The sequence below is a fragment of the Toxotes jaculatrix genome, chromosome 7 (assembly GCF_017976425.1).
Source record: "Toxotes jaculatrix isolate fToxJac2 chromosome 7, fToxJac2.pri, whole genome shotgun sequence".
Classification (NCBI taxonomy): domain Eukaryota; kingdom Metazoa; phylum Chordata; class Actinopteri; family Toxotidae; genus Toxotes; species Toxotes jaculatrix.
Window position 1 is genome coordinate 13,487,187 of NC_054400.1, and position 20,521 is coordinate 13,507,707.

A 20,521-nucleotide genomic window follows, 5' to 3' on the forward strand; every position below is an offset into this window, starting at 1 on the left:
TTTCACCCTCAATGTTTTAAGAGTCGCCTCTGAGATTCTATTCCTTTTTGTTGCCACTCAGAAACAAAAGAAAATAAACATAACTAACATAGGTGGCAAACAACACTTACACATTAATTGTTAATGTAGTCCAATGCAGTAATGGAAAATAGATGAATACATTTACTCATGCATTGTATTTGGGGACAGTTAAGAGGTATCTGTACTTAAGTTGAATATTTCCATCTTCTGCTACTTTATACCTACTCTACACTCACTAAATTTTAAAGGGAAATATTGTACTTCACAACATTTGACTCCACTACATTTATGTTATTGCTATGGATACTCATCACTATACTATAGACATTTCCTTCCTATTATCGCTATATAATAACAATATAATAACAATATAACAACAACAACAACAACAACAACAACAACAACAATAATAATAATAATAATAATAACAAGAATAATAACAAGAATAATTCAATCATTATTTTTTTCAGCTGAACCTTGAAACACTACAGCAGTTATATGGTACTTCATATCATCAATGGCATGATAAAATTAGTTAAAACTAACTCAGAGCAGCTGCAGCAGTAAAATTGTGCTACACAATTAATAATCGAACTGTGTCATAGATATAATAATATATCAGTCAGGGGAAGAATGGCTGCTTTTTGATGCTTTGAGTGCATTTTAGGCGACTTTTGATTAAGTAGGAATCTGAATGCAGGACTTTTACTTTTTATGGAGTAGTTTTACTTAAATAAAGGATGTGAATACTACTTCCACCGCAGTTCATCTAAAGCCCAAATAGTTCTGACACATTTCCAGCACAGTTTATGTGAAGCAGTGCAGTTCATCTGCAGCAGGAGCAGAGGACCATGAGTCTGTGAGCGACCTGTCGCTTTCAGTTTATTTTGGGGTTTTTTTGTGGGTGGGGCTCGAACTCTGACCAATCAGAGGCGCTTCAGCAACACAGGAACTTCCTGCTTCGGACAGAAGAGCAATTTTTTTTTGTCAGCTGGTCTCTGCGACTCTTAGCTACGTCAACTATCTATCAGCACAACAAGAAGTTAAGTCGGGCCACCAACTTCCCACGGCGCACTTTAAAATGAGTGGACTGACCTGGGACTCCACGGCACGAAGTTGACAGACTTTTAGCAACAGCCAGCCTCAGCCGTGCCGTTGTCAAGCCCCATGAACGGGAGAGCTTTATTGTCCTAGCTTGCTGGCTAACGTTAGCTATTTGTCTGGTGAGTTACCGAGATGGCAACTAGAGAGACATCTTTCCGGCAGAAATACCGTCGCCCTCCGGCGAGCATAAAGCAGGAGCAGGATGACGACTCGGACGCGGAGGAGACTCACCTGGGGTTGAGGAGGACGGACGGGCTGGAGTCTCAGATCATCCACAGCGGACACTTCATGGTGTCCTCGCCCCACTGCGAGCACCCCCCGAAGAAAGGCTACGACTTCGACACTGTCAACAAACAGACCTGTCAGACCTATCATTTCGGCAAGGCGAGCACGTCGCACCTCTCCATAGACGCTTCACTGACCAAACTGTTTGAGTGCATGACCCTCGCCTACAGGTGAGACATAACACCTCTCACCGCCCTGTCTTCACACGGGAACACTCGTTTTCACTGCAGCTCTTCGCCCATTTTATGTTGAGCTCATCTGGATCCCGTCTAGATCCGTAAAGTCGGGCACGGGGCACTGGTGTGAAATTGCAGTCACGAGTCTGCTCTTCATGTAACTTCCTGCTCGACAACTTTATAATTTGTAGCCAGTGAAAGAGGTGAAAGAAGCTATTCGGGACTTTAAATAAAAAGTACCAACAACACAGTGTAAAAACACCCCCATCACAAGTGAAAGGCCTTCATTCAAATTGCACTTCAGGAAAAGCACAGAAATATTCTGCAGCATCTAAATAATCTGTAGGAAAAACAAAAGTCAACCAAGGGGTCAGGCTCCTTTCTGAGGGTCACAAGATAAAGCAGGAGTGGGTTGGGGATTGGGTATCATGAGTACTTGAGTAAATGTAAAGATCTTTTACTGACTTACAGTGGAACGATTTAAATAGATAATTGGGTACACTCTGTAATCTTTTAGTGGACCTGGGCCAAAGCAAACAGCCAAGGAGGTTTCAGCATGTCTTGCCAAAGTTGCTGTGGGCTGTTCAGCTCTTACATCTTATCAGACAGATCTGACACCACTCATTCTTTCATGGCATAAGAAATTGTTTTGTTTATTGATATTGTTAATAATTGCAGGCACAGCTCTAGACTTGTCAAGTCACTTTTAAATACAACTGTCATCATTTCAAATAGATGTTATGTTCTTGCTGAGCTGCTATTAGTAAGGCAATAGAGCAGATCAATGGTAGAGTTGACGGTTTGATTTCTGGTTGGGAAAGTAAGTAAACCCCAAATTTTTCCCTGTGTGTAATGTATGGGACCATTCAATGAGTGCCAGTGCTGTGTGGATGATTTTTTTTTTTGTCATCCAGGATATCAGCTTACTTCATCACTTGGTGAAGGTTAACAGATACGTACAGTGACCTCTCTCTCTCTCTCTCTCTCTCTCTCTCTCTCTCTCTCTCTCTCTCTCTCTCTCTCACTGTGTGCACCAACTGTTTTGAGAATTTTAGTCATGAGTCCAGATTTAATTTTGTAGAGAGTGACAGAGGTTAGTCATTACAAATCCCAAACTGACTCTGTAGACTCTGATTTCCTGCATGATTATCTAGTTATGAAATCCACTGGTTTACATTCATTGAAACGGTGCCCAAAAAATGTTTGGAATTTGTATGTGTACTTAAATGACCACAAATGAACAATAATCAAAAGTGGCCTCGGTTAAATGCCTAGAGTTCAAAGTTTCAGCACTGCACACGGCCAAAAACTGACGAACAACATTTATAGGTTTATTATTTACTATCTGATATCACAACTAATCCTGCCTCTGTATGGAATCATCATTTTCATTATTGCTTAATCCTGCAGTTATTTAAATGTTAAATTGGTAAACATAATTATTTAGCCTAAAATATGTCAGAAAATGGTGAAAAATGTGCACCACAAGTCCCCAGATCCCAGGGTCACATCTTCAAACACTTGTCTTGTCTGATCAGCGGTCCAAAACCAAAAGATATTCAAATGAGAGCCAAATAAAACGGAGATGACCAGCAAATCCTGATATGTGGACTTGATTTGGCAGTTTTGCTTGTTAAATGACTTATAAAATTGTTGAGTTTATAGTCTTGGAGACAACATAAAAGCAGTGAAATTGTTAAGATATAAATAGAAAGTTGCAAAGAAAGTTGGGTTTAAACGCAGCTGATGTTAGCAGATACGAAGAGGTAAATTTTAACAAAAATGCAAAGCTTATGTTACCGTTGTTCTCTGTAGCTGTAGTTTTGCTGGAGTGTTGGTGCAGAGCCAGCTGCTCAGAGGATTCCCTCCGACTTCGCAAATGACACCAACTTGGGCTCGAGATTATTAATAGACCAGGAAAGCACCTCCACCAGTTACTGTTCTGCTGTTGTCATTTATCCTAAAAGGAGAAGTGGCTGGTGTTTATATACACGAGAGAGCCTTTACTCACAGCAAGAACATTGGTGGGCCTGCAGAGTTTTCCCCTACAGGCTGTCTGTCTACTCATTCTGTTCACACTGTTCACAACAGGAAAAAATTGGGACAGAATGGACAGGAAGGACAGACTGAAAAACGACAGGGCAGGAAGGATGGAAAGGGGGAAGCGCTGAGCCAACTCTTAAGGATTGTGATAAACATGGACTTTAGTGTTGTCATTTCACATTTAAAAAGCATTTTTAAAAGTTGGTGCATATTAGTTTTCAAGGGCAGTAGTGTTAATGCACTCAGACAGAAAAATTCATATCTGGATTCTTTGAGTTCAAGTTTCAATCCATCATGGGGAAACTCAGCTGTTCCGATGTCCCCCTGTTTTACATTTAGTAGCACAGGTGTGTGTCATGATCCTTTTTTGGTTTCTTTATTTGAACTCCTTGTCTACATATCAAACTTGTAACTACTGTATAATTCTGTCTTGAGCTTGACCTTGGCAGACTGACTCGTTTGCTTTGCCTGTTTTATTTCTTGATGTGCCAACACTGGTCAAAGTGACCTATGCATTTTTTTTTTCTTTTTTAAATGATCTACGGTGTGCACTTAGGTTCTGAGATTAGAATTGAACTTCTGTTCTTGTAGTTTAAAAAAACAAAAAAAAAACATTTTCTGAAGTGCACATAAAGGTTATTTTTTAACACTTACACATTTTTGATTATATAATTTGTATTTCAGTTCGGTTTGTTCTGTAGTCCATTTCATGTCATTCAGGCTGTCTGTTGGTGAGACAGTCAGTCGGTCAGACTGGTAACTCCTGTCACCAAGCGGTGCCTGCTTACCTTTTAATGAGTGATGAACGCCGGCTCAGTGTCACAGCAAGCAAGCATCACTCTTTTATTAGGTATTAAAGCCTTGGGTAGTGGTCAAGCATCAGTATTAATTAAAGTCAAAATCAGGTTTGTGAGGTGACATTTATAAAAATTCGGACATTTCTTCCTGCTGGTGACAAGTTATTAAAACACTGTAAAGTCATGATAGAACAAACTTATTTTTTTTATGTCTGTGGCATTTGCTTTTTATCATGTCTAAGTAAATCTATCAGTAAAGAAGAGACACTGGTGATATACTTGTTTGGGTTAAGCCATTACATTTGTTACATAGACTGTCACATTTCTCTCATTTGTGAAGTTTTCCATTGTTATTTTTCTTGTCAGTGGTAAGTTGGTGTCTCCCAAATGGAAGAACTTCAAAGGTCTAAAGCTGCTTTGGAGAGACAAGATCCGCCTAAACAACGCCATATGGAGAGCCTGGTATATGCAGTGTAAGAATTCTACACCATCTCTTTCTTTCACAGAGTTTATAGACTTTATTGTTTAGTATTTAGTTTAAAGTGACTTGACTTTAACACTCAGCTTTCCATAAAGCTGTAGCATGCACTGGACTTAGGTATCTGTTGTCTTAAGGAGGGGTAGAGGACTGTATGGCCATAACACAGATGTAGACTTCACAAGTCTACATTTAAGCAAATAGTACCTTCTTCAGGACTCCAGACGGCGTCAGGCTTTGTTTGTCCTCTCAGTTCACGTGTGTGCCTATGTGAACGAACATTTAACTGTATTTGTAACATAAACTATTACAGCTGAGAATTGAGGTCTGTTTTATATATATATATATATATATATATATATATAATTTCCTAAAAGAAAATATTGGCACAGTCTTTGGAACTTGCTGCAGTAGGAAAGGTTTGTTTACATGCCACGAGCAGTTTTGTGACAGTGACTAATAGCAACTCTCATTCATATCACAAAAATAAACACAAACTGGGTCAAGCTTTTCATGAGCTGTGACCTTTCACCTGATTTTGTCCATGCTCGCAGGGCCTGGTGAAGCTGCAGTCTGCAGGCATAATGTGGTCATTGCAACAAGATCTTAATTTTACTGAATTACATTATAAATGTACTTATAAATCTCCATTAGAAGGGTGAAAAAACAGAAACTGTGCATTATCAACTGGGAGTGACTTGGGTTGTTTTTTCTGCCCTCAGATGTGGAAAAAAGGGCAAATCCTGTCTGTCACTTTGTGACTCCCCTCGATGGAAGTATGGACTTGGATGTCCATCGTCCTGCAGAGGTAAAGATAGAAAAACACTATCATTATGCTGTGGGCAAACAGAAACCTGGACTATTTGTTTTTTCTTGTCACCAGAAATTCTCCCCCGTGGATTATTCTGTGTTTAGTCTCTCAAACCTTTGCTGGTCATTTAGTTTTATATTTCCCTTGTCACTTCCTTTCTTTGTGCTGAGTGTTTGTTATGGACCTTGGTTTAGTTACCGTCTCCCTCTGTCTTCTGCAGGCCATTGCCTCAGAGGGGAAATGCTGGAAAAGAAGAATTGAAATCGTCATAAGAGAATATCACAAGTGGAGAACATACTTCAAGAAAAGGGTACTGTATTGTTCAGTTTTTTTTATAAATACATTGTAATATTTTTGTATTCGTCAGGGGGATACTGGGCTTTTTGTAGCTGTATCCTGTTTGTTTCAGTGGTCATAAAACATATTTATCTAATATGGCACTTACAATTCTTTTATAGTTACAGAAGCACAAGGATGATGACCTCTCAAGCTTGCTTAAGGTATGTAAAACTGCCTCTTGCTCGACCCGTCAAAATGCTGTTAGTGTTAACATTAACATGATGATCAGCATCTGTTCAATCAGACGTTGATACTAATGAATTAAACAATGCTAACCCAGTCACCATCAATATTTTTGAAATATTTAAACAAATTTACTTTTGACTGCTCGCACCTAATTTAGCTTTTAACCTGCTGACAGACACAGTATGTATTTAAACAATGTGAATTATTTTTTAAGACTGATGCATGGTGATTTAGTTTTTGTGGACACAAAAGTGTAGGAATTAGTTCAGTGCCATCCCACGTCGGCTGCACTCTTACACTGCATGCTTGTGTGTTATTAACTGGCTTGGTGGTTGCATTTTGAATACTCAAAGGGGCCAGAGGAGCAGTTATCGCTGTTTGGGGAAGTCTCTCCAGACATGCTCCGTGTCTCCTTTTATCAGGATGAAGAGACTGCTGCACGCCGCGTGCCTCGTAAGCATCATGACACACCTGCGCCTATGGAGATGGACACCCTCTTTGACATGGATGTTCTGATGTCTGAGTTTTCAGACACGTTGTTCTCTACGTTGGCCTCGCACCAGCCCATAGCCTGGCCCAATCCACGGGAGATTGGTGAGAAAATCACGAGCTGTCTGTTTTATGGAATCAGTAGAGATAACCTGATTAGATTTTTAGAATTTTCCGACTCACTCAGTACTTTTACTTTAATAATTGATTTAATAATTGAGTATGAAGGCTGCTTGGCCTTAGATGTAAACAATATATATATAAATTATATATCTGTCAAAATACTGGCATGTCTCCCCCCCTGCTCTCCCTACCTCTGTCTCTTTACCTTTCACAGCTCATGCAGGGAACGCAGACATGATCCAACCAGGACTCATCCCCTTACAACCCAACCTAGACTTCATGGACTCCTTTGATCCACTGCAAGGTAGCAGTAAGGCACCACCTATAGCTGCAGTAGTACTGCACACACACACACACTAATGGTGCACACTTTACAGAAATCAAGCTCACGTGGTTCTAGTAACTCTGCTACAGCAGTTGGCTTAACCTAACACAAAAAGTAGCGTGAATAAACTAACCTCTAGCTAATATAGAGACTCTTGTTCCAGACTTATTTCACAGCCTCCGTCAGCCCGTCTTCCCCTCTGTTTCCCCCACTGCATCATCTGTCACCCCTCTATCCAGCAGCAGCTCTCAGTCACAGGTAAACACCGACCCATGGCACAGTCCCTAACACACACCACCATGATGAGAGTTTGTGAAAGGAGTGTGTTTTTTTTTTCCTAGACTTAAAATTTAGTCGTTGTTTGTGTTTTTTGGGTTAAGTTATGAGGATTTCCACCTCATCTTCTACCATCTTTCTGTCTAATTACAAAAAATCTATGTAACATAATAATATTACTAAACTTTATTTTAGCACTTTTCATACATAACTTGCTGCTCAAACTGCTTATCATCAAATTTAGATTCTTTTGAGAAACAAACATTTGCTCAAAATATGACTAAATATGTTGTCAAGTAATTTATTTAGCAGTATGCTGGTGAAAATATGAAAGTATGTTTCAGAGTTTCTATTGCAGTCATAAATGCAGCATTACCACAGGTCCTCGTTTGACTTTCAGATACAAAAAGTGACAAGGTACAAACAGTAACTGTTTATCAGAGAGCCATGCCAAAGACATGTTTTGGCAGCATGTTAATGTAGTTAAAGAGTTATTCATGGACAGGTTTCTATACAAGTAAAAGGATCTTAAATTCTGTTCTTCAACTCACTGGGACCTAGTGCAGGAACTTGAAAAAAAAAACTTATTTGCTCCTGGAATTGTGTATCATAAAATATCTTGAAAACAAGGCATATCCTTAAAGGATGTATATTTAGCATCTGCCTAGTTTGACCACAACATTTGTCTGCAGGTCTGTCTTACACAGTCGTACGTCTTCACACCTGGACCTCCTAAAAAAAAAAGCTTCACTGTCATTGTACAACCAGAAACATTGTGTAGCATGAGAACCCTTTAACTATCCTCATCATAACCAGCACAAAAGAGAAGATTTATATCTAACATGAGTTTACATAGAACTGCGTCTCTTTGGCATCATATTGTGCTATAACACAAGACTAAGTGTGTTTGTTCCCTTTCCTTTTGTTATCCCTTGCCAGGCCCAGTTAATGTCCTCCATGCAGCTCACAACCAACCACATCTCCCCCCCTGGCCCCCTGCCCATCCCCTCTCCCATGGTCAGTCAAACCAGTCGAACAGGTGGTGGTGGTGGTGGTGGTAGTAATGCAGCCTATGTTCAAAACTACATGCCCCTGTTTCCTGGGCAGGTGGCACCCAGTAATCAAGCAGTAATTTCCTCAGTCTCTCAGCCATTATCCCATGATCCTATGGTACAGTGCCTACCAGGTCAGGACATGGCCTCAGCAGCGCCCATGGTTCCCTCGCCCTTGGACAACACCTCTGTGCTGGATGAGACTGTCGTGACATCTGGGATTACACGCACACCCTCCTCTACTGTCACACCCGGCGACGCAGCCACCACCTTCAGCCACAGCTCAGAGTATGGATCCATGTCCACACAACCTCCACCTCCTCCTTCCCAGCTCCAACCCATGGCTCCGTTGCCTGCCGCCCCTGCGCAGCACCCTCGGGCTTTTGCCCTGCCTCGGCCTGTTCAGTCATCCAGCGCCAACAAAAACCGGCCTGTGCAAAGGATTGCTCCTGCGAACACCCTCCCCCCCTCCCATGTCATCCTCACAGGTCTGTCATCTGTTCTCAAGATCAAGAGACTGATTTTGCATTTGGAGAAATTGTGTCATTTTACTGTTAATCTGACAGCGGAGCTGCTTAACTTCATTACCACAAGATAGCGCTGAAGCCTTTCTTATTCAGTCATATGCATGCACAGTGATAGTGATGTAAAAAGAGTAGCTTGCGCCATTGATAGTGTCTTTTGGCAAGCACAGAGGAAAACATCTGATGGCTGATTTCCTATCAAACCGTACTAGAGAAAATAATCTTTTTAGCAAACAAATTTGGGGTTTTGATTTTTGTTTGGCACCCCAACTCTCAGACCATGTGAGCTCCTCAAGATATTTGATACATTTCAAGATATTAAATTGTGCAATTTTTGGCCTCAGTGCAAAATAATGTTTATTTTCTGCATGAATGGAAAAGCCCCTGAGGAACAAAGCAGGGGGTGGGTCTGTGTGTCAGAAATGGTAGCTCATTTATGGATGTTCATGTATGAATGCACACAAAACTAACGCTGTGGTTCCTTATTGTGGATGTTCATGCTCAGCCCCTTTCCCGGGTCATGCCAATGCTGTGATTGTTACACCGACACCTCTGAAAGCAGATGTGGTCCCTAATACTGGAGTGGTCATTGCTTCGTCTCATCTTGGAGGAGTATGTGTCATCCTGTTTCATTTTTTCCTAATGCCTTGGGTCTTAAAATTATTTATTGGCCAGTACAAAACTGACATATCTAGATTTCATCACTCTGATGTGTCTAATTCATAAATGTGAGATTAAACTTGTCTTGAAACTCGAATGGTCAGTTACAAAGGAAAGAAATATCATAATTTATTGTAGTGGTCTTGTGCCTCTTTTTTACTTTCTTGTATATTTATTCTCTTTTCATGCACCTCAGGCTCCAGGATTTCACGTAATGTCTCAGACGCAGAAGTCTCCTCAACCGATTGTCCCCAAAGAAAAGTCTTATTCTTCCAGCCGCAAAAATCAGAAAGCCTCCTCAAGTGTCGGTGAGAGTTCACTATACCAAGAAAATAATTCCAAGCATAACTCCAATCCCACCACATCTTGAAAAATGTTTTTGTTTCTTTGTTTTTCTTCTCGTCAGTTCACAGTCAGCCAGGATCAGGTCAAGGGTCACCATGTGTGTTAGATCAAGTTCCTAGTCCCCAGTCACTTATCAGCAGCAGCACAGCTCTGGTAAAGAATGAACAAAATCAGGTTTGTGTTTATGTTTCTTAATGTAAATGGTTTGCTGGTATGATTGCTCCAACAGGCTGAATTTAATGCCTGGGCATCTGTATAACTCATCAGTAGCATTTCCCCTTTTTCCTGTGTAATAAATGACACACTCACCCTCACTAAGTCTCTGTTTAACACTTCCGCTGCTGTTGTGCAACAGAGCCGGAGGACAACATTCATATCTGCTGAGCAAAAGAGACGATCAAACATAAAAATTGGCTTTAAAACTCTCGGCAGCCTGGTTCCCACTCTGACGTCACAATCAAACGTAAGCCCGTGCACTGTTCATAAAACGCACATAACAGATTAAAAACATCACTGTTTTTGGCCATGTTTGTGCACAGTACTTGCTTCACACGTCAATGTACATATTCAGTTTGCTTTCTAACTTCCTACCACATTCATTAACGTTGTGCATTTAGACCAGCAATGCAGTCACATTGCAGAAGACAGTGGAGCACATTGGGAAGCTCCAGCAGGAGAGGCAGCAGATGCAGGAAGAGGTCAAGAGACTACGAGAGGAGATCGAGGAGCTCAACACCTCCATCAAGTAGGTTGAAACATCATATATATTTCACCCCCTCTTATGATTTACATAACACTCAACTGTTTGTGTCTGCTGTCACTGTTTCATCACAGATTGTGTCAGCAGCAGCTGCCTGCAACGGGGGTGCCCGTCAGGCGGCATCAGTTCGACCACATGCAAGAGAAGTTCAATGAATATGTAAAGAACCGAACTCTTCAGAACTGGAAGTTCTGGATCGTATCCTTCAGTGACAGAGCCCTCACACTGTCTGTTGCTCGTTTGGTGCATTTTGGTGTGATGTGCAGTGTTTTTGTGTCTGTTCATGTCACACTGATGCTTATCAGGATGATTATATCCTGTGTCGTGCACTGCCAAGGTAGACTCAATGGAAAAGAAAGGTTGCGCAACTGAAACACATTAATATCTTTCATTCACTTGTGAGGAAAGCCAAGCTATGGTTAGTCGAGGCTACGCGGACAGACTTTGCTCAGTGGTCACAGTGCTAAGATGATTTTAAGTAATTAATACATATAACCAATTGAATAATGACAGTTTTAACAACCTATTTTAGAAGGAAAATTGCTTTGGTGGTTATCAACCAACTTTCTAGGAAAGTAGGTAAACTCCATTTCAGGTGGAATTTCCTAGCATGGCATTAGCCGCCCACTCTGGAGGGTGTTGTCTACACACTGAGCTATTCCCAGAGCAAATCCAGCATCAATCACCAATGACTCAGTAGCCATGTACTTATTGTGAGGGGCACAACTTATCTTTGACAGAGCTCCTTATGTTTTTAGACTTATATACAGTGTGCAGTAAATCCATTATACCACGACAATGCAGACTACATTTAGATAACTGCTTTTATGGATAAGCTTATTTCATTACCAAGGAGACTACAACAAATCCCCTAATCATACTTGAACTAACAAGACATAGGTTTGTATTTGTCTCACTCTGCAGTGTAACTGATCCTTGACCGTCACTGATTCCAGTTCAGCATCATTATCAAGCCTCTCTTTGAGTCGTTCAATGGGATGGTGGCAACTACAAGCAGAGCAGAGCTGTATCAGACCACACTGCAATGGCTTGATCGTCACTGTTCCCTTCCAGTGCTCAGGCCCAGTAAGTAAAAGATCATGCGCGATAGACATCCAGCACAAACACGCACTCGTAGGCACAGACACACACAAAGGGGCTGTATGTCACCAGCCTACCTATTCTGTCGTTCCTTTCCATTGCTAAAGAATAAAGAAATGGAAAGGATCAATAGTTGCGGATCGCATGCAGCCCAGAGGGGACTTCCTTCCAGCTGCAAAGTGTTAGATCACCACTCTGTGTGATTCAGTTTCTCGTTATGTTCTGCTTCCTATCTGTCACTATCTTTGTTTTTTCCTGCCTTTTGTTCAGTAAATCTATTGGTGTATGTCATTTTTAAACAATACACGAAATCACAGTCACAATCACACTTTCCGATTTTTTTTTGTTTTGTTTTACCTCCCACAAAACTTTATGCTGTTGTTCCTGATTCAGTCTGACTTAGGCAGTTACACTTAGTGGATCTGATAATGTAAGGTGACGTCAAAAGATTTCGATCTTTCAGCCACAGCTCCGGCAGCTCACTGGAGGCTAGGCCTGCGTCACTGCAGAAAACTATACAAAATGAATACTCCAACTTTTCCATGGGCTGTCCTCTCAAATGTTATGATTAAAATCTGCATTCAGTTTTTAAAATTCCCCCTGAGTCATTGTCCTCAGCATGACATACAAGTTTCTTATGCATCCTGGAGTGTTTAATGCAGCAGTCATGGAAAAGTCCTGGTAAATGACAAAGCAACTGAAATTAGCGCTCTGTTCAAGGGTAGTAAGATTTAATTGATGCAGGTTTAATGCAATAAAGACCTTAATAGAAAATTAAATTGAAACAAGTGTTCTTGAACCTGCTTTTCTTTCAGGGATAGTGTTTAAATATCCCCCCGTGATCATGCTAATGTTGCATTAAGCCCCAAATCTTGCCTTCCACCCAGTCACTACAGACATTTGAGTTGTTGTATTGAGCTGCTAAAATCACAAGCAACTTGGTAAATGGTGGATCAGGTGCGTGTCTGCTGTGTAATACTGTGTAAGGACATACATAGCACAAGACAGTCAGCTTCAAAATGCAGTGTTTTACAGCCAGTTATGATGATTAAATTGTGATTTATTGTTTTTCAGTGGTGCTGAGTACCCTTCGCCAGTTGAGCACAACAACATCCATTCTTAGTGATCCATCCCTGCTGCCTGAAGAAGCCATCCAGGCCGTCGCACACACAGATGTGTAGCCTGCTCTCAGAGGAGGTGAGGTGGCCTAAAAGCCACCTGAACCTTTAAACAACAATCACCAAAGTGACACATCACTACTTCACCTTAAAGCCATTCAGCAAGGTCTCCACGTCTTCCGCAGGTTCACAGCTTCCCTGAAAAAGATAAATGAAATGATATATGCAGGTTAGGTTTGGCTTTCTTTTTCTCGGTATGTACAGAGGTCACACATCTGTTCTGTTGTACATTGAGTCTTGGGAATGATGCACACAGGGAGCTCTGCCTTTGACATTACATTTATAACAATTGTGCAAAAATGGCTTTTATCATATTTGAAAGACAGCAACTACTGCTACCTTCACCAGCTTTAGGTGAAGATCTTCTAAATACTTTATTGGAAGATGGTACTTGTGGTTTGCTTTTTGAACAGCAATATATATATATTTAAATTGAAATGACTTTTATAATATACCAACACAACATTGTGTTGAAAAGGGAAATATTGAGTGATTGTTCATTTCGTGTTCTCTCTCAGATGTATAGTAACTATATGTGTGTGTGTGTGTTTTTTTAAGGAACACTTAGGCAGTGTAGTTTGTGTTTTTTGGAGGCTCTGAAGGAGGCTTTACACCAGGATGTAGGGGGTCGCCTGAAACATGGCCAAGCTGATCACTTTTGGGCTTCTCTGAACCTGATCGATACCAGAGAGATGAGAGCTTTGTCGTCTTTTCCATCCCTCATTTACTCAGGTGAATGTTGTTTTGCCAGTTAACAGTAGCGGTTTCCTGGTGGTTTTCCGTCCATGCTGAACTTCTTTCTTCATACTTTGCTTGCTCTGCCCACTTCTAGGGAATTTAACTGCAAATTACACAAGAAAGCAGTCACTTTAAATACAAGGGTTTCTGCTGGGCAGGTCAGAGCATTATGGAGTAATATTACTTACAACCCTCATAGGGAGCATAACTGAAATAGCAGTACAGAATATAAACACACTATATTCACATGTACAGTGTTACAAGATCTTAAGTGAATGCACAGTAGCTGTCTTTTCTGTTCTTCGTTGGTCACTCAGGGCTGTGCTGGTGAGCGTATTTATTTTCCATTCAGCTATGAACAAATCAAGTCAGGATCTTTCTCAGCAGGAACACACATCTTTCTATAAGGGTACAGGTCACGTCACATGGTTTGGTTCATTAAGTTTATTATTTTCTGCATATAAATACACTAATTTTCGCGAATGCGTGTTAATGGCAGACAGCAAAAAAACAATTAGTCTTCCACATCAAGGCATCGCAAGCAGAAAAAAAAACCTATCAAAGCGTAGCTTACCCATCCATTCAATTCATTTGTTACTGACGTCTTTTCTGACGGAGCACTTTGCTCTGTTGACAGCTTGAGAATTAGACGCAGTGTAGATTTTGTCGGCATGTGTGAGACATACATCAGCCTTAAGGTTAAAGTGCCCTTACCTGTGATCTTTGCAGGCTGATTTTTTTTTCATTTGTGGTTCAGCACTCCTCAGGCAGATGTAGATTTTCTGACTTTGTGTTTTTATTTTATTTTCTGCAGAACAATTCAGTTTACTCTTGAGTTTTACAGGAGAAGAAGGCACCACTTTCATTTGATGAATGTGCAGCTCTTTGTGTGCGGCCTTTATCTGTGGACTCCAGCTGTCTTTGAATGTGAGATTTTCCTTTTCAGTGCAGCCTATTTACAAATTAAATGTTTAGAGCTCTCATTTACCCCAAATTCCCAATTTATTTATTACTACTGTAAGAAAATAAAAATGCACCACAGAATGCAGCTATGGTTGTCATGATTGAAAATGAGAATATTTGTTTTGGACTTTTTTGTGATAGTTTTCTCCCCATCAAACTGAGAACAAGGATTTGATTTAATTCACTGTATGACAAAAAGCCCCAATGTTCTATTTTAACTTGGCATTTGTGTGGTTAAGTTTTTTATGATCCAGTAATTGTCATATCAGGTTGGATTTGCTTTCGCTTGCTGTTTCTTTGAGGGGGTTTTGTACTGATTGGTTCGCCCCAAGTTCAGTATTGTATTTCCTTTGTTTTGAAAAGTGAAGATATTTTCTTATGCTGCACGAGTGTTTTCCTTTTTTTTTTTTTTTTTTTTTTGTTCCTCAGAGTTCCCAAACAAGTTTTAAAATGCCTTAAATTTTCCCGAATCACAATAAAAGCAACAAAAAATGAAAAACTTGACTTCTATTTCTTTATTTTCAATAAATATCACTTTTTTCATAAAATAAATATTACTTGATTATCAGATACTGATAACAGGTGGAGAAGAACTATGGAGTTACTTCCAGAAGTTCATACAAAGCTGGATTACAGTATTTTACGACAACTCAAGGCTATGTAAAAAATAAATAAATACAACATTAATATTCCGTAGTAAAATCAAGACGTTGCTTTGCTGAGCCTCTGGTCAAGAAGCTGTAGCAGACACTTGACATACACATATTTTTGCATGTCATCTAAGACGGGTAGGACGCAGTCCTGAGAAGTTGCCTGGCCCCTTATCAGACACACCACATCGTCAATGTACTGACTGATGTTCTTCAGCTGAGGCGACACCTCGGGGGTCAGGTCGAACATCTTCTGTATGTAGCAATTAAAGGTGGGGAGGTAGTGAGTGGCGAGGGGCTGATTCTCTATCCTGACCAGCTCCGTCATGTTCAGGGAGAGGCAGGAGATGTTTGGAAGCTGCTCGGGTGCAACCTGCCGGAAATAAGCTTGGATCAGCACGTGTTCACATCAGTGAATAACAGCCAGGGGTGGAGAAACTAACTAAATACACTCAGTCAAACACTGTAGCCTACTTAAACGCAGTTTTCAGGTATTTTTTACTCGAGTATTTTCATTTCATGTTACTTTATACCTCACTAACTTTCAGGGGGAATATATTGCAGCATAGGTTTTACCCACTATCTTTACTTGACAGCTGTAGTTTCTTTAAATTCAGATTTTGTGATTAGCTCATAAAATAAGATTCGTCCCATAGCTACAACATCACAGAACCAATGACCCATAAAGATCAAACAACAATAAAACAAAAGCCTCTAATACTGACAGGGGTCATTCTGTACAATGACTGCTTTTACTTAAGTAACATTTTGAATGCAAGTATTTTATATTATAGTATTGCTACTTTTTCTTTCTTGAAAAATAGGAGCACCGTTAAATACCCTGACTGTAACCATTACAGCATGAACACTAAAACTTACCCCTTCTCTCCAAAGTGGAAACATTCTTTTGTTTAGAGAAGAAAAAGCAGATTACATGCTTGATGACTTCCACCCCTGCATATTACAGTCCAGTTACAATCCATATGAGCTGTTATGATTAAAAATAAAAAATGTAAGCACCAGAAAGCTTGAAAGGCGGTCCAGCGCAGTCCGTATCTCCTTCTGTATCCAAGGGATTGTTTCATTCGTGTCCCCCTTTTTTTTTTCATTCGTAACAGGTCTGCAGGCTGCTTGTGCAGACAGCACACACAGGAAGATGACGACTATAGGAGTGACATGAAAGACCACAGATGAATTAGATTTGAATACACACACACACACAGAAAGAGAGAGAGCGAGAGAGGCGTGATCTGCAGTCACCAGTCACTGGCGAGAGTGTTGAGCAACTCTGCCTGCAGACGTTCAGGCTGCGGGACTGCCTGATTCAAAAATAGACACTGTGGGACTCTGAAGTACACTTCAAGACGCTTACCAGTACGGAAATCCATTACAGCAGGAGGCTTTAGTCAGCAGCAGGTTCTCTGATGTGACACTTTTCTAAGATCCATCTTTCGAGGATCACTTTTATTAGGACTCCTTAGATAAAGATCAAAAAAAATATTTTCCCCTACGTGGTTTTAGTGTCACTGTCACAGAAAAAGTCATGTAAGATCAGGATTTTACTTTCCGGGGGTTCCCTCTTAGGAACCTCTGGCTTAGAAAAACCTACACATCCTGTAACATGCCTTTTGCAGTCAACCAAAAGTCTGATAAAATCTCAAAAACTCAACATAAGCAGAAAAATCCACAATACATATTTTATCTTTTGTGATTACTCATGTAAATAAGGAAGATAAATGACTGTCATCTTACAGTGTGTTTCTTGTGCTACCAGTATCATCTTAATATTAATAGGTATAGGCAGTAAGATGCAATAGTGGACATACTAGACAATAAACCATGAGGAATTCATCATGGAAATCCTAAAATATTAATATTTGTAAAGTGAGCATGCGTGTTCTTTTAGTTTCATGCCTCAGAAACCTTAACCCTTGCAGTGAAATCACAGTTAAAGTAGTTTGAATTAAATTTTGAATTTTATTACGGCCAGTTTACATTTTAAGCAGTCCTGGAGTGAAGAATCCAGTCAGAATGGAGCAAAACACAAGGTGATAGAAAATGTGGAAGACATCTTTCAATATAAATAAAAAAAATACTTATACATATAGAAAAACTTAAATATAATGGACCAATAAATAAATAAATAAATAGATAGATAGATAAATAAACAAATAAATGGTCTAAAGTGTTTTCAGGTGAGCTAACAGGAGATGGTTGTGTTTGTAAAACTCTCCACCCATTGCCTGGTGAAGGAGATGATTCGGAGGCCAGCTACTTTCCTTTCATAAAGGTGTGAAGTCATAAGACGTCTGTGGTGCAGGACAGTACTGCTGGTGGGATCGCTGCTTGGCAGTTCAACAGCTGCGCTGAACTGGATGTAAAACGCTGTGATGTTGCTGAGGATGTCCCGCGGCTCAGTGAGATTCTCGATCAAGTGCGGCAGGTGGTTGTTGAGGTAGTCGCCAATGGCAAAGATAGAGGACTGGATCTCCTCGGTGGTGTTTCCCACAGGAAGAGTTATTCCCTTAAGGGGCTCTAACCTGTTTGACTTGTATTTCAATGGTGGATTTCCATGAAATATTTGTTTGACCTAGAGAGGACAAGAGTAATGACAAAGTCAGCAATGTGCAGTGCAGCTGTGTGCAGAGGAGATGTATGCTGTCATAATGAGCTCAAAAGGTCTCTCCATCCACAGTGAAGACATTTGTGTTATGATCACATTAATTGGCTTTTATTACCGAATATGTCTCACATGAGATGGAATTTTTAAAATATGAAAAACTGTGAAAGGAGACTGAGGTTCTTCAGTGTCTGAGTCACTTTCAATGCACTAAATTAATTTATGAACTTAAAGTATGATATGTTCACTTACATAAATCTCTTCTGCCAACAGCAGATTACAAAAAGATAACTCCACGTCCTTCAAGCCCTTACGAAGCTCCCCCAGTTCAAGTGGTCGCAAGGCCATAAAGGAGATTTGCATCATCACAATGCAGAAAAGCAGAAGCTCTGCAAGAAGTCATGCACAAAAAAATATGATGCTGTCGTCTGCATAGTGAGTCAACTGAAAGCTTCCTCAAGTCCTCTGTGATGCTAAATTCGCATCAGAGTCAAAACTCAAGATTACACTGACAAAGAATTACACACTATAAGGGATGCTTGCTCAAAAGTTCATTTCAGATTTCAGCCTGCTTGCTTTCACATTAATCAGGCAGCCAACATGAAGACATAAACTGCTGGTCAGGTAGTAAAATGTTAATGGTTCAATCTTTCCTTAAACACCTCTTTCCAATACTTCTAAAATCACAACATAATTACCAAGGTAAATCTAAAACATTGTTACACAAAGATGCTAAGAGTAACTTTGACAAGTTTTTAATTTTTTTGCAGTACGCAGAAAAAAAACAATAACCTTAAATGATATAACATTCCTTTTAAAAATGTCTTACCTTTATCAAAAGACATTTTTCTGTTTGCTGTTGAGTTACTGCTCCTCCACTGGTGAGCACCGGGTTTATATAGTGAGGACAGGATTTTTTTTTTGCATGCCAACAGTTGGTGGATGACGCGTATGTGGCATTATCGTTCAGAAACATCTCATGGTAAATGTTTCTATTTTGCAATTGTAGGGCACCGTTCACCACAGTGATTTAATGTGGCGAGGCAATGCAAACTGCCACATTCTTATCTGACAGACATCTGATGCTGATCAATGAAGAAAGCGACAGTAAACTCCACTCTCTGCAAAGATTTAACTGTCATTTGCCAGAGAATTTTGAACCCGGATGTAGAGATATTCTAGAAATTATCGCTATGATGCTGTCAAACCCAAAGAGAACACAATGTTACACTGGCACAGTTTATCTCGCTTACTTTTGCTCTTCTTCCTTGCAAATTCCTCAACACATGAATGTACTGAATCGCCTTTCAGAGAAAAGTAAAGAATGCAGAAGGCACAATTAGCTCTGTTTGTTTTTGGATTAAAACTCCAGTTTTGTCTCTTTCCTGTTTTTCGTTCGCAATTATTCCTGTTTCCATGTAGCTGTGATGACACAGATTTTCTTTGTCGAGTCATATCGATGTAATCGATGTTTCCCGGTGCGTGGGAATTCAAATTGTCCTTTATTTGATAAAAAATTCCCCAGTAGTATGAGTCCTCAAACAAACTTTATAGTTCGTTTTTTTTTACGTTATTTTTAGTACAGGATGTTTGATCATAATGTGTAAGAGGTCTTCCATACACCTTGAAGCATCATCATTAATGTCAACCGGAGATGACTGTAGTTTGCTCATTAATGAAAAAAATAATGAAAAAAAAAATAAACTCCACAGGATCCTCTCGATTCAGTTCAACTGTTTACTTCAAAAAATGAAACAATCACCGGTTTAAACAGTCATCCAAACTGGGAAAAGAAAGGAAAAAAGAGAATGGGAGACAAAAAGGTCAAAAAAAAAAAAAAAAACTGTGGCTCCACTCCATGTCCTCCTCCTCTGGAGGATTTGTCATCACTTTATCCCTGACTTTGCACTTTTATTTTGGGTTCTGTGTCAGTCAGCAAATAATATGCAAATGCTGAGACAGTAAACGCATGCACATGCTTAACACTATACTTATTTAGCATCTGCATGTTAGCATTGTCATTATGAGCATGCTAGCTTGGTGACGTTAGTGTTTAGTTCAAAGCACCTGTCGACTGGCTGTAGACTCTCACTTGTTTGTTTGTTTGTTTTTTACATTGTTTGAATGATAATAATGCCGGGGAGGGTTGTTAAATACTCATATTGCAATCTGGGATGAAATGTATGCTTGAAACATATGAAATTATTTTTATACAAGTAACTCAGCAGTAAGCGGCCACTTCATAGCAAGGGGGATTGTAGGGACGTGGGATCCTGTGTGTTACAGAATTAGCGAGTGCAACTGAAATAGGTGCAGTTGGATAAATAGACCTTTTTTCATAGCAGAAATTTACCAAGCCGCTGCAGGATAAACACAGGTGTAACTAGTTACCATAAAATGTCCCAGTCAGGCAGTGAAATTTGTTACCATGTGTCACCATCCACATAAATTAGTCAAAAAAACCTTGGGCCATATAA

The 20,521-nt window shown here is 40.0% G+C and overlaps 1 protein-coding gene across 3 annotated transcripts; it reads left to right on the top strand.

The window, feature by feature from the left end:
* Positions 1-1,023: 1,023 nt before the first annotated feature.
* LOC121184599 (MLX interacting protein) lies at positions 1,024-15,273 on the top strand. 3 transcript variants are annotated; one of them, XM_041042386.1, is made up of 18 exons: positions 1,024-1,580; positions 4,793-4,899; positions 5,627-5,712; positions 5,936-6,025; positions 6,174-6,215; positions 6,594-6,834; positions 7,067-7,156; positions 7,341-7,435; positions 8,393-8,470; positions 8,630-8,993; positions 9,535-9,641; positions 9,886-9,997; positions 10,096-10,208; positions 10,390-10,497; positions 10,652-10,779; positions 10,869-10,992; positions 11,751-11,880; positions 12,970-15,273. In XM_041042386.1, the coding sequence occupies exons 1-18, from the start codon at positions 1,258-1,260 to the stop codon at positions 13,074-13,076; spliced, it is 2,445 nt and encodes an 814-aa protein (XP_040898320.1). In that variant the 5' UTR covers positions 1,024-1,257; the 3' UTR covers positions 13,077-15,273. The 3 variants fall into 3 exon arrangements, with proteins under 3 accessions (XP_040898320.1, XP_040898318.1, XP_040898319.1); XM_041042384.1 differs by having other exon boundaries at positions 8,393-8,993; XM_041042385.1 differs by having other exon boundaries at positions 6,663-6,834; positions 8,393-8,993.
* The last annotated feature ends 5,248 nt before the right edge of the window (positions 15,274-20,521 follow it).

What these genes read in the sequence shown, in the direction of transcription:
- LOC121184599 (XM_041042384.1), top strand. Translation starts at nt 1,258, where the DNA reads ATGGCAACTAGAGAGACATCTTTCCGGCAGAAATACCGTCGCCCTCCG. An exon ending in TAAAGAATGAACAAAATCAG is followed by an intron (nt 10,209 to 10,389) that starts GTTTGTGTTTAT and finishes GTTGTGCAACAG; the next exon opens with AGCCGGAGGACAACATTCAT. An exon ending in GAGCTCAACACCTCCATCAA is followed by an intron (nt 10,780 to 10,868) that starts GTAGGTTGAAAC and finishes GTTTCATCACAG; the next exon opens with ATTGTGTCAGCAGCAGCTGC.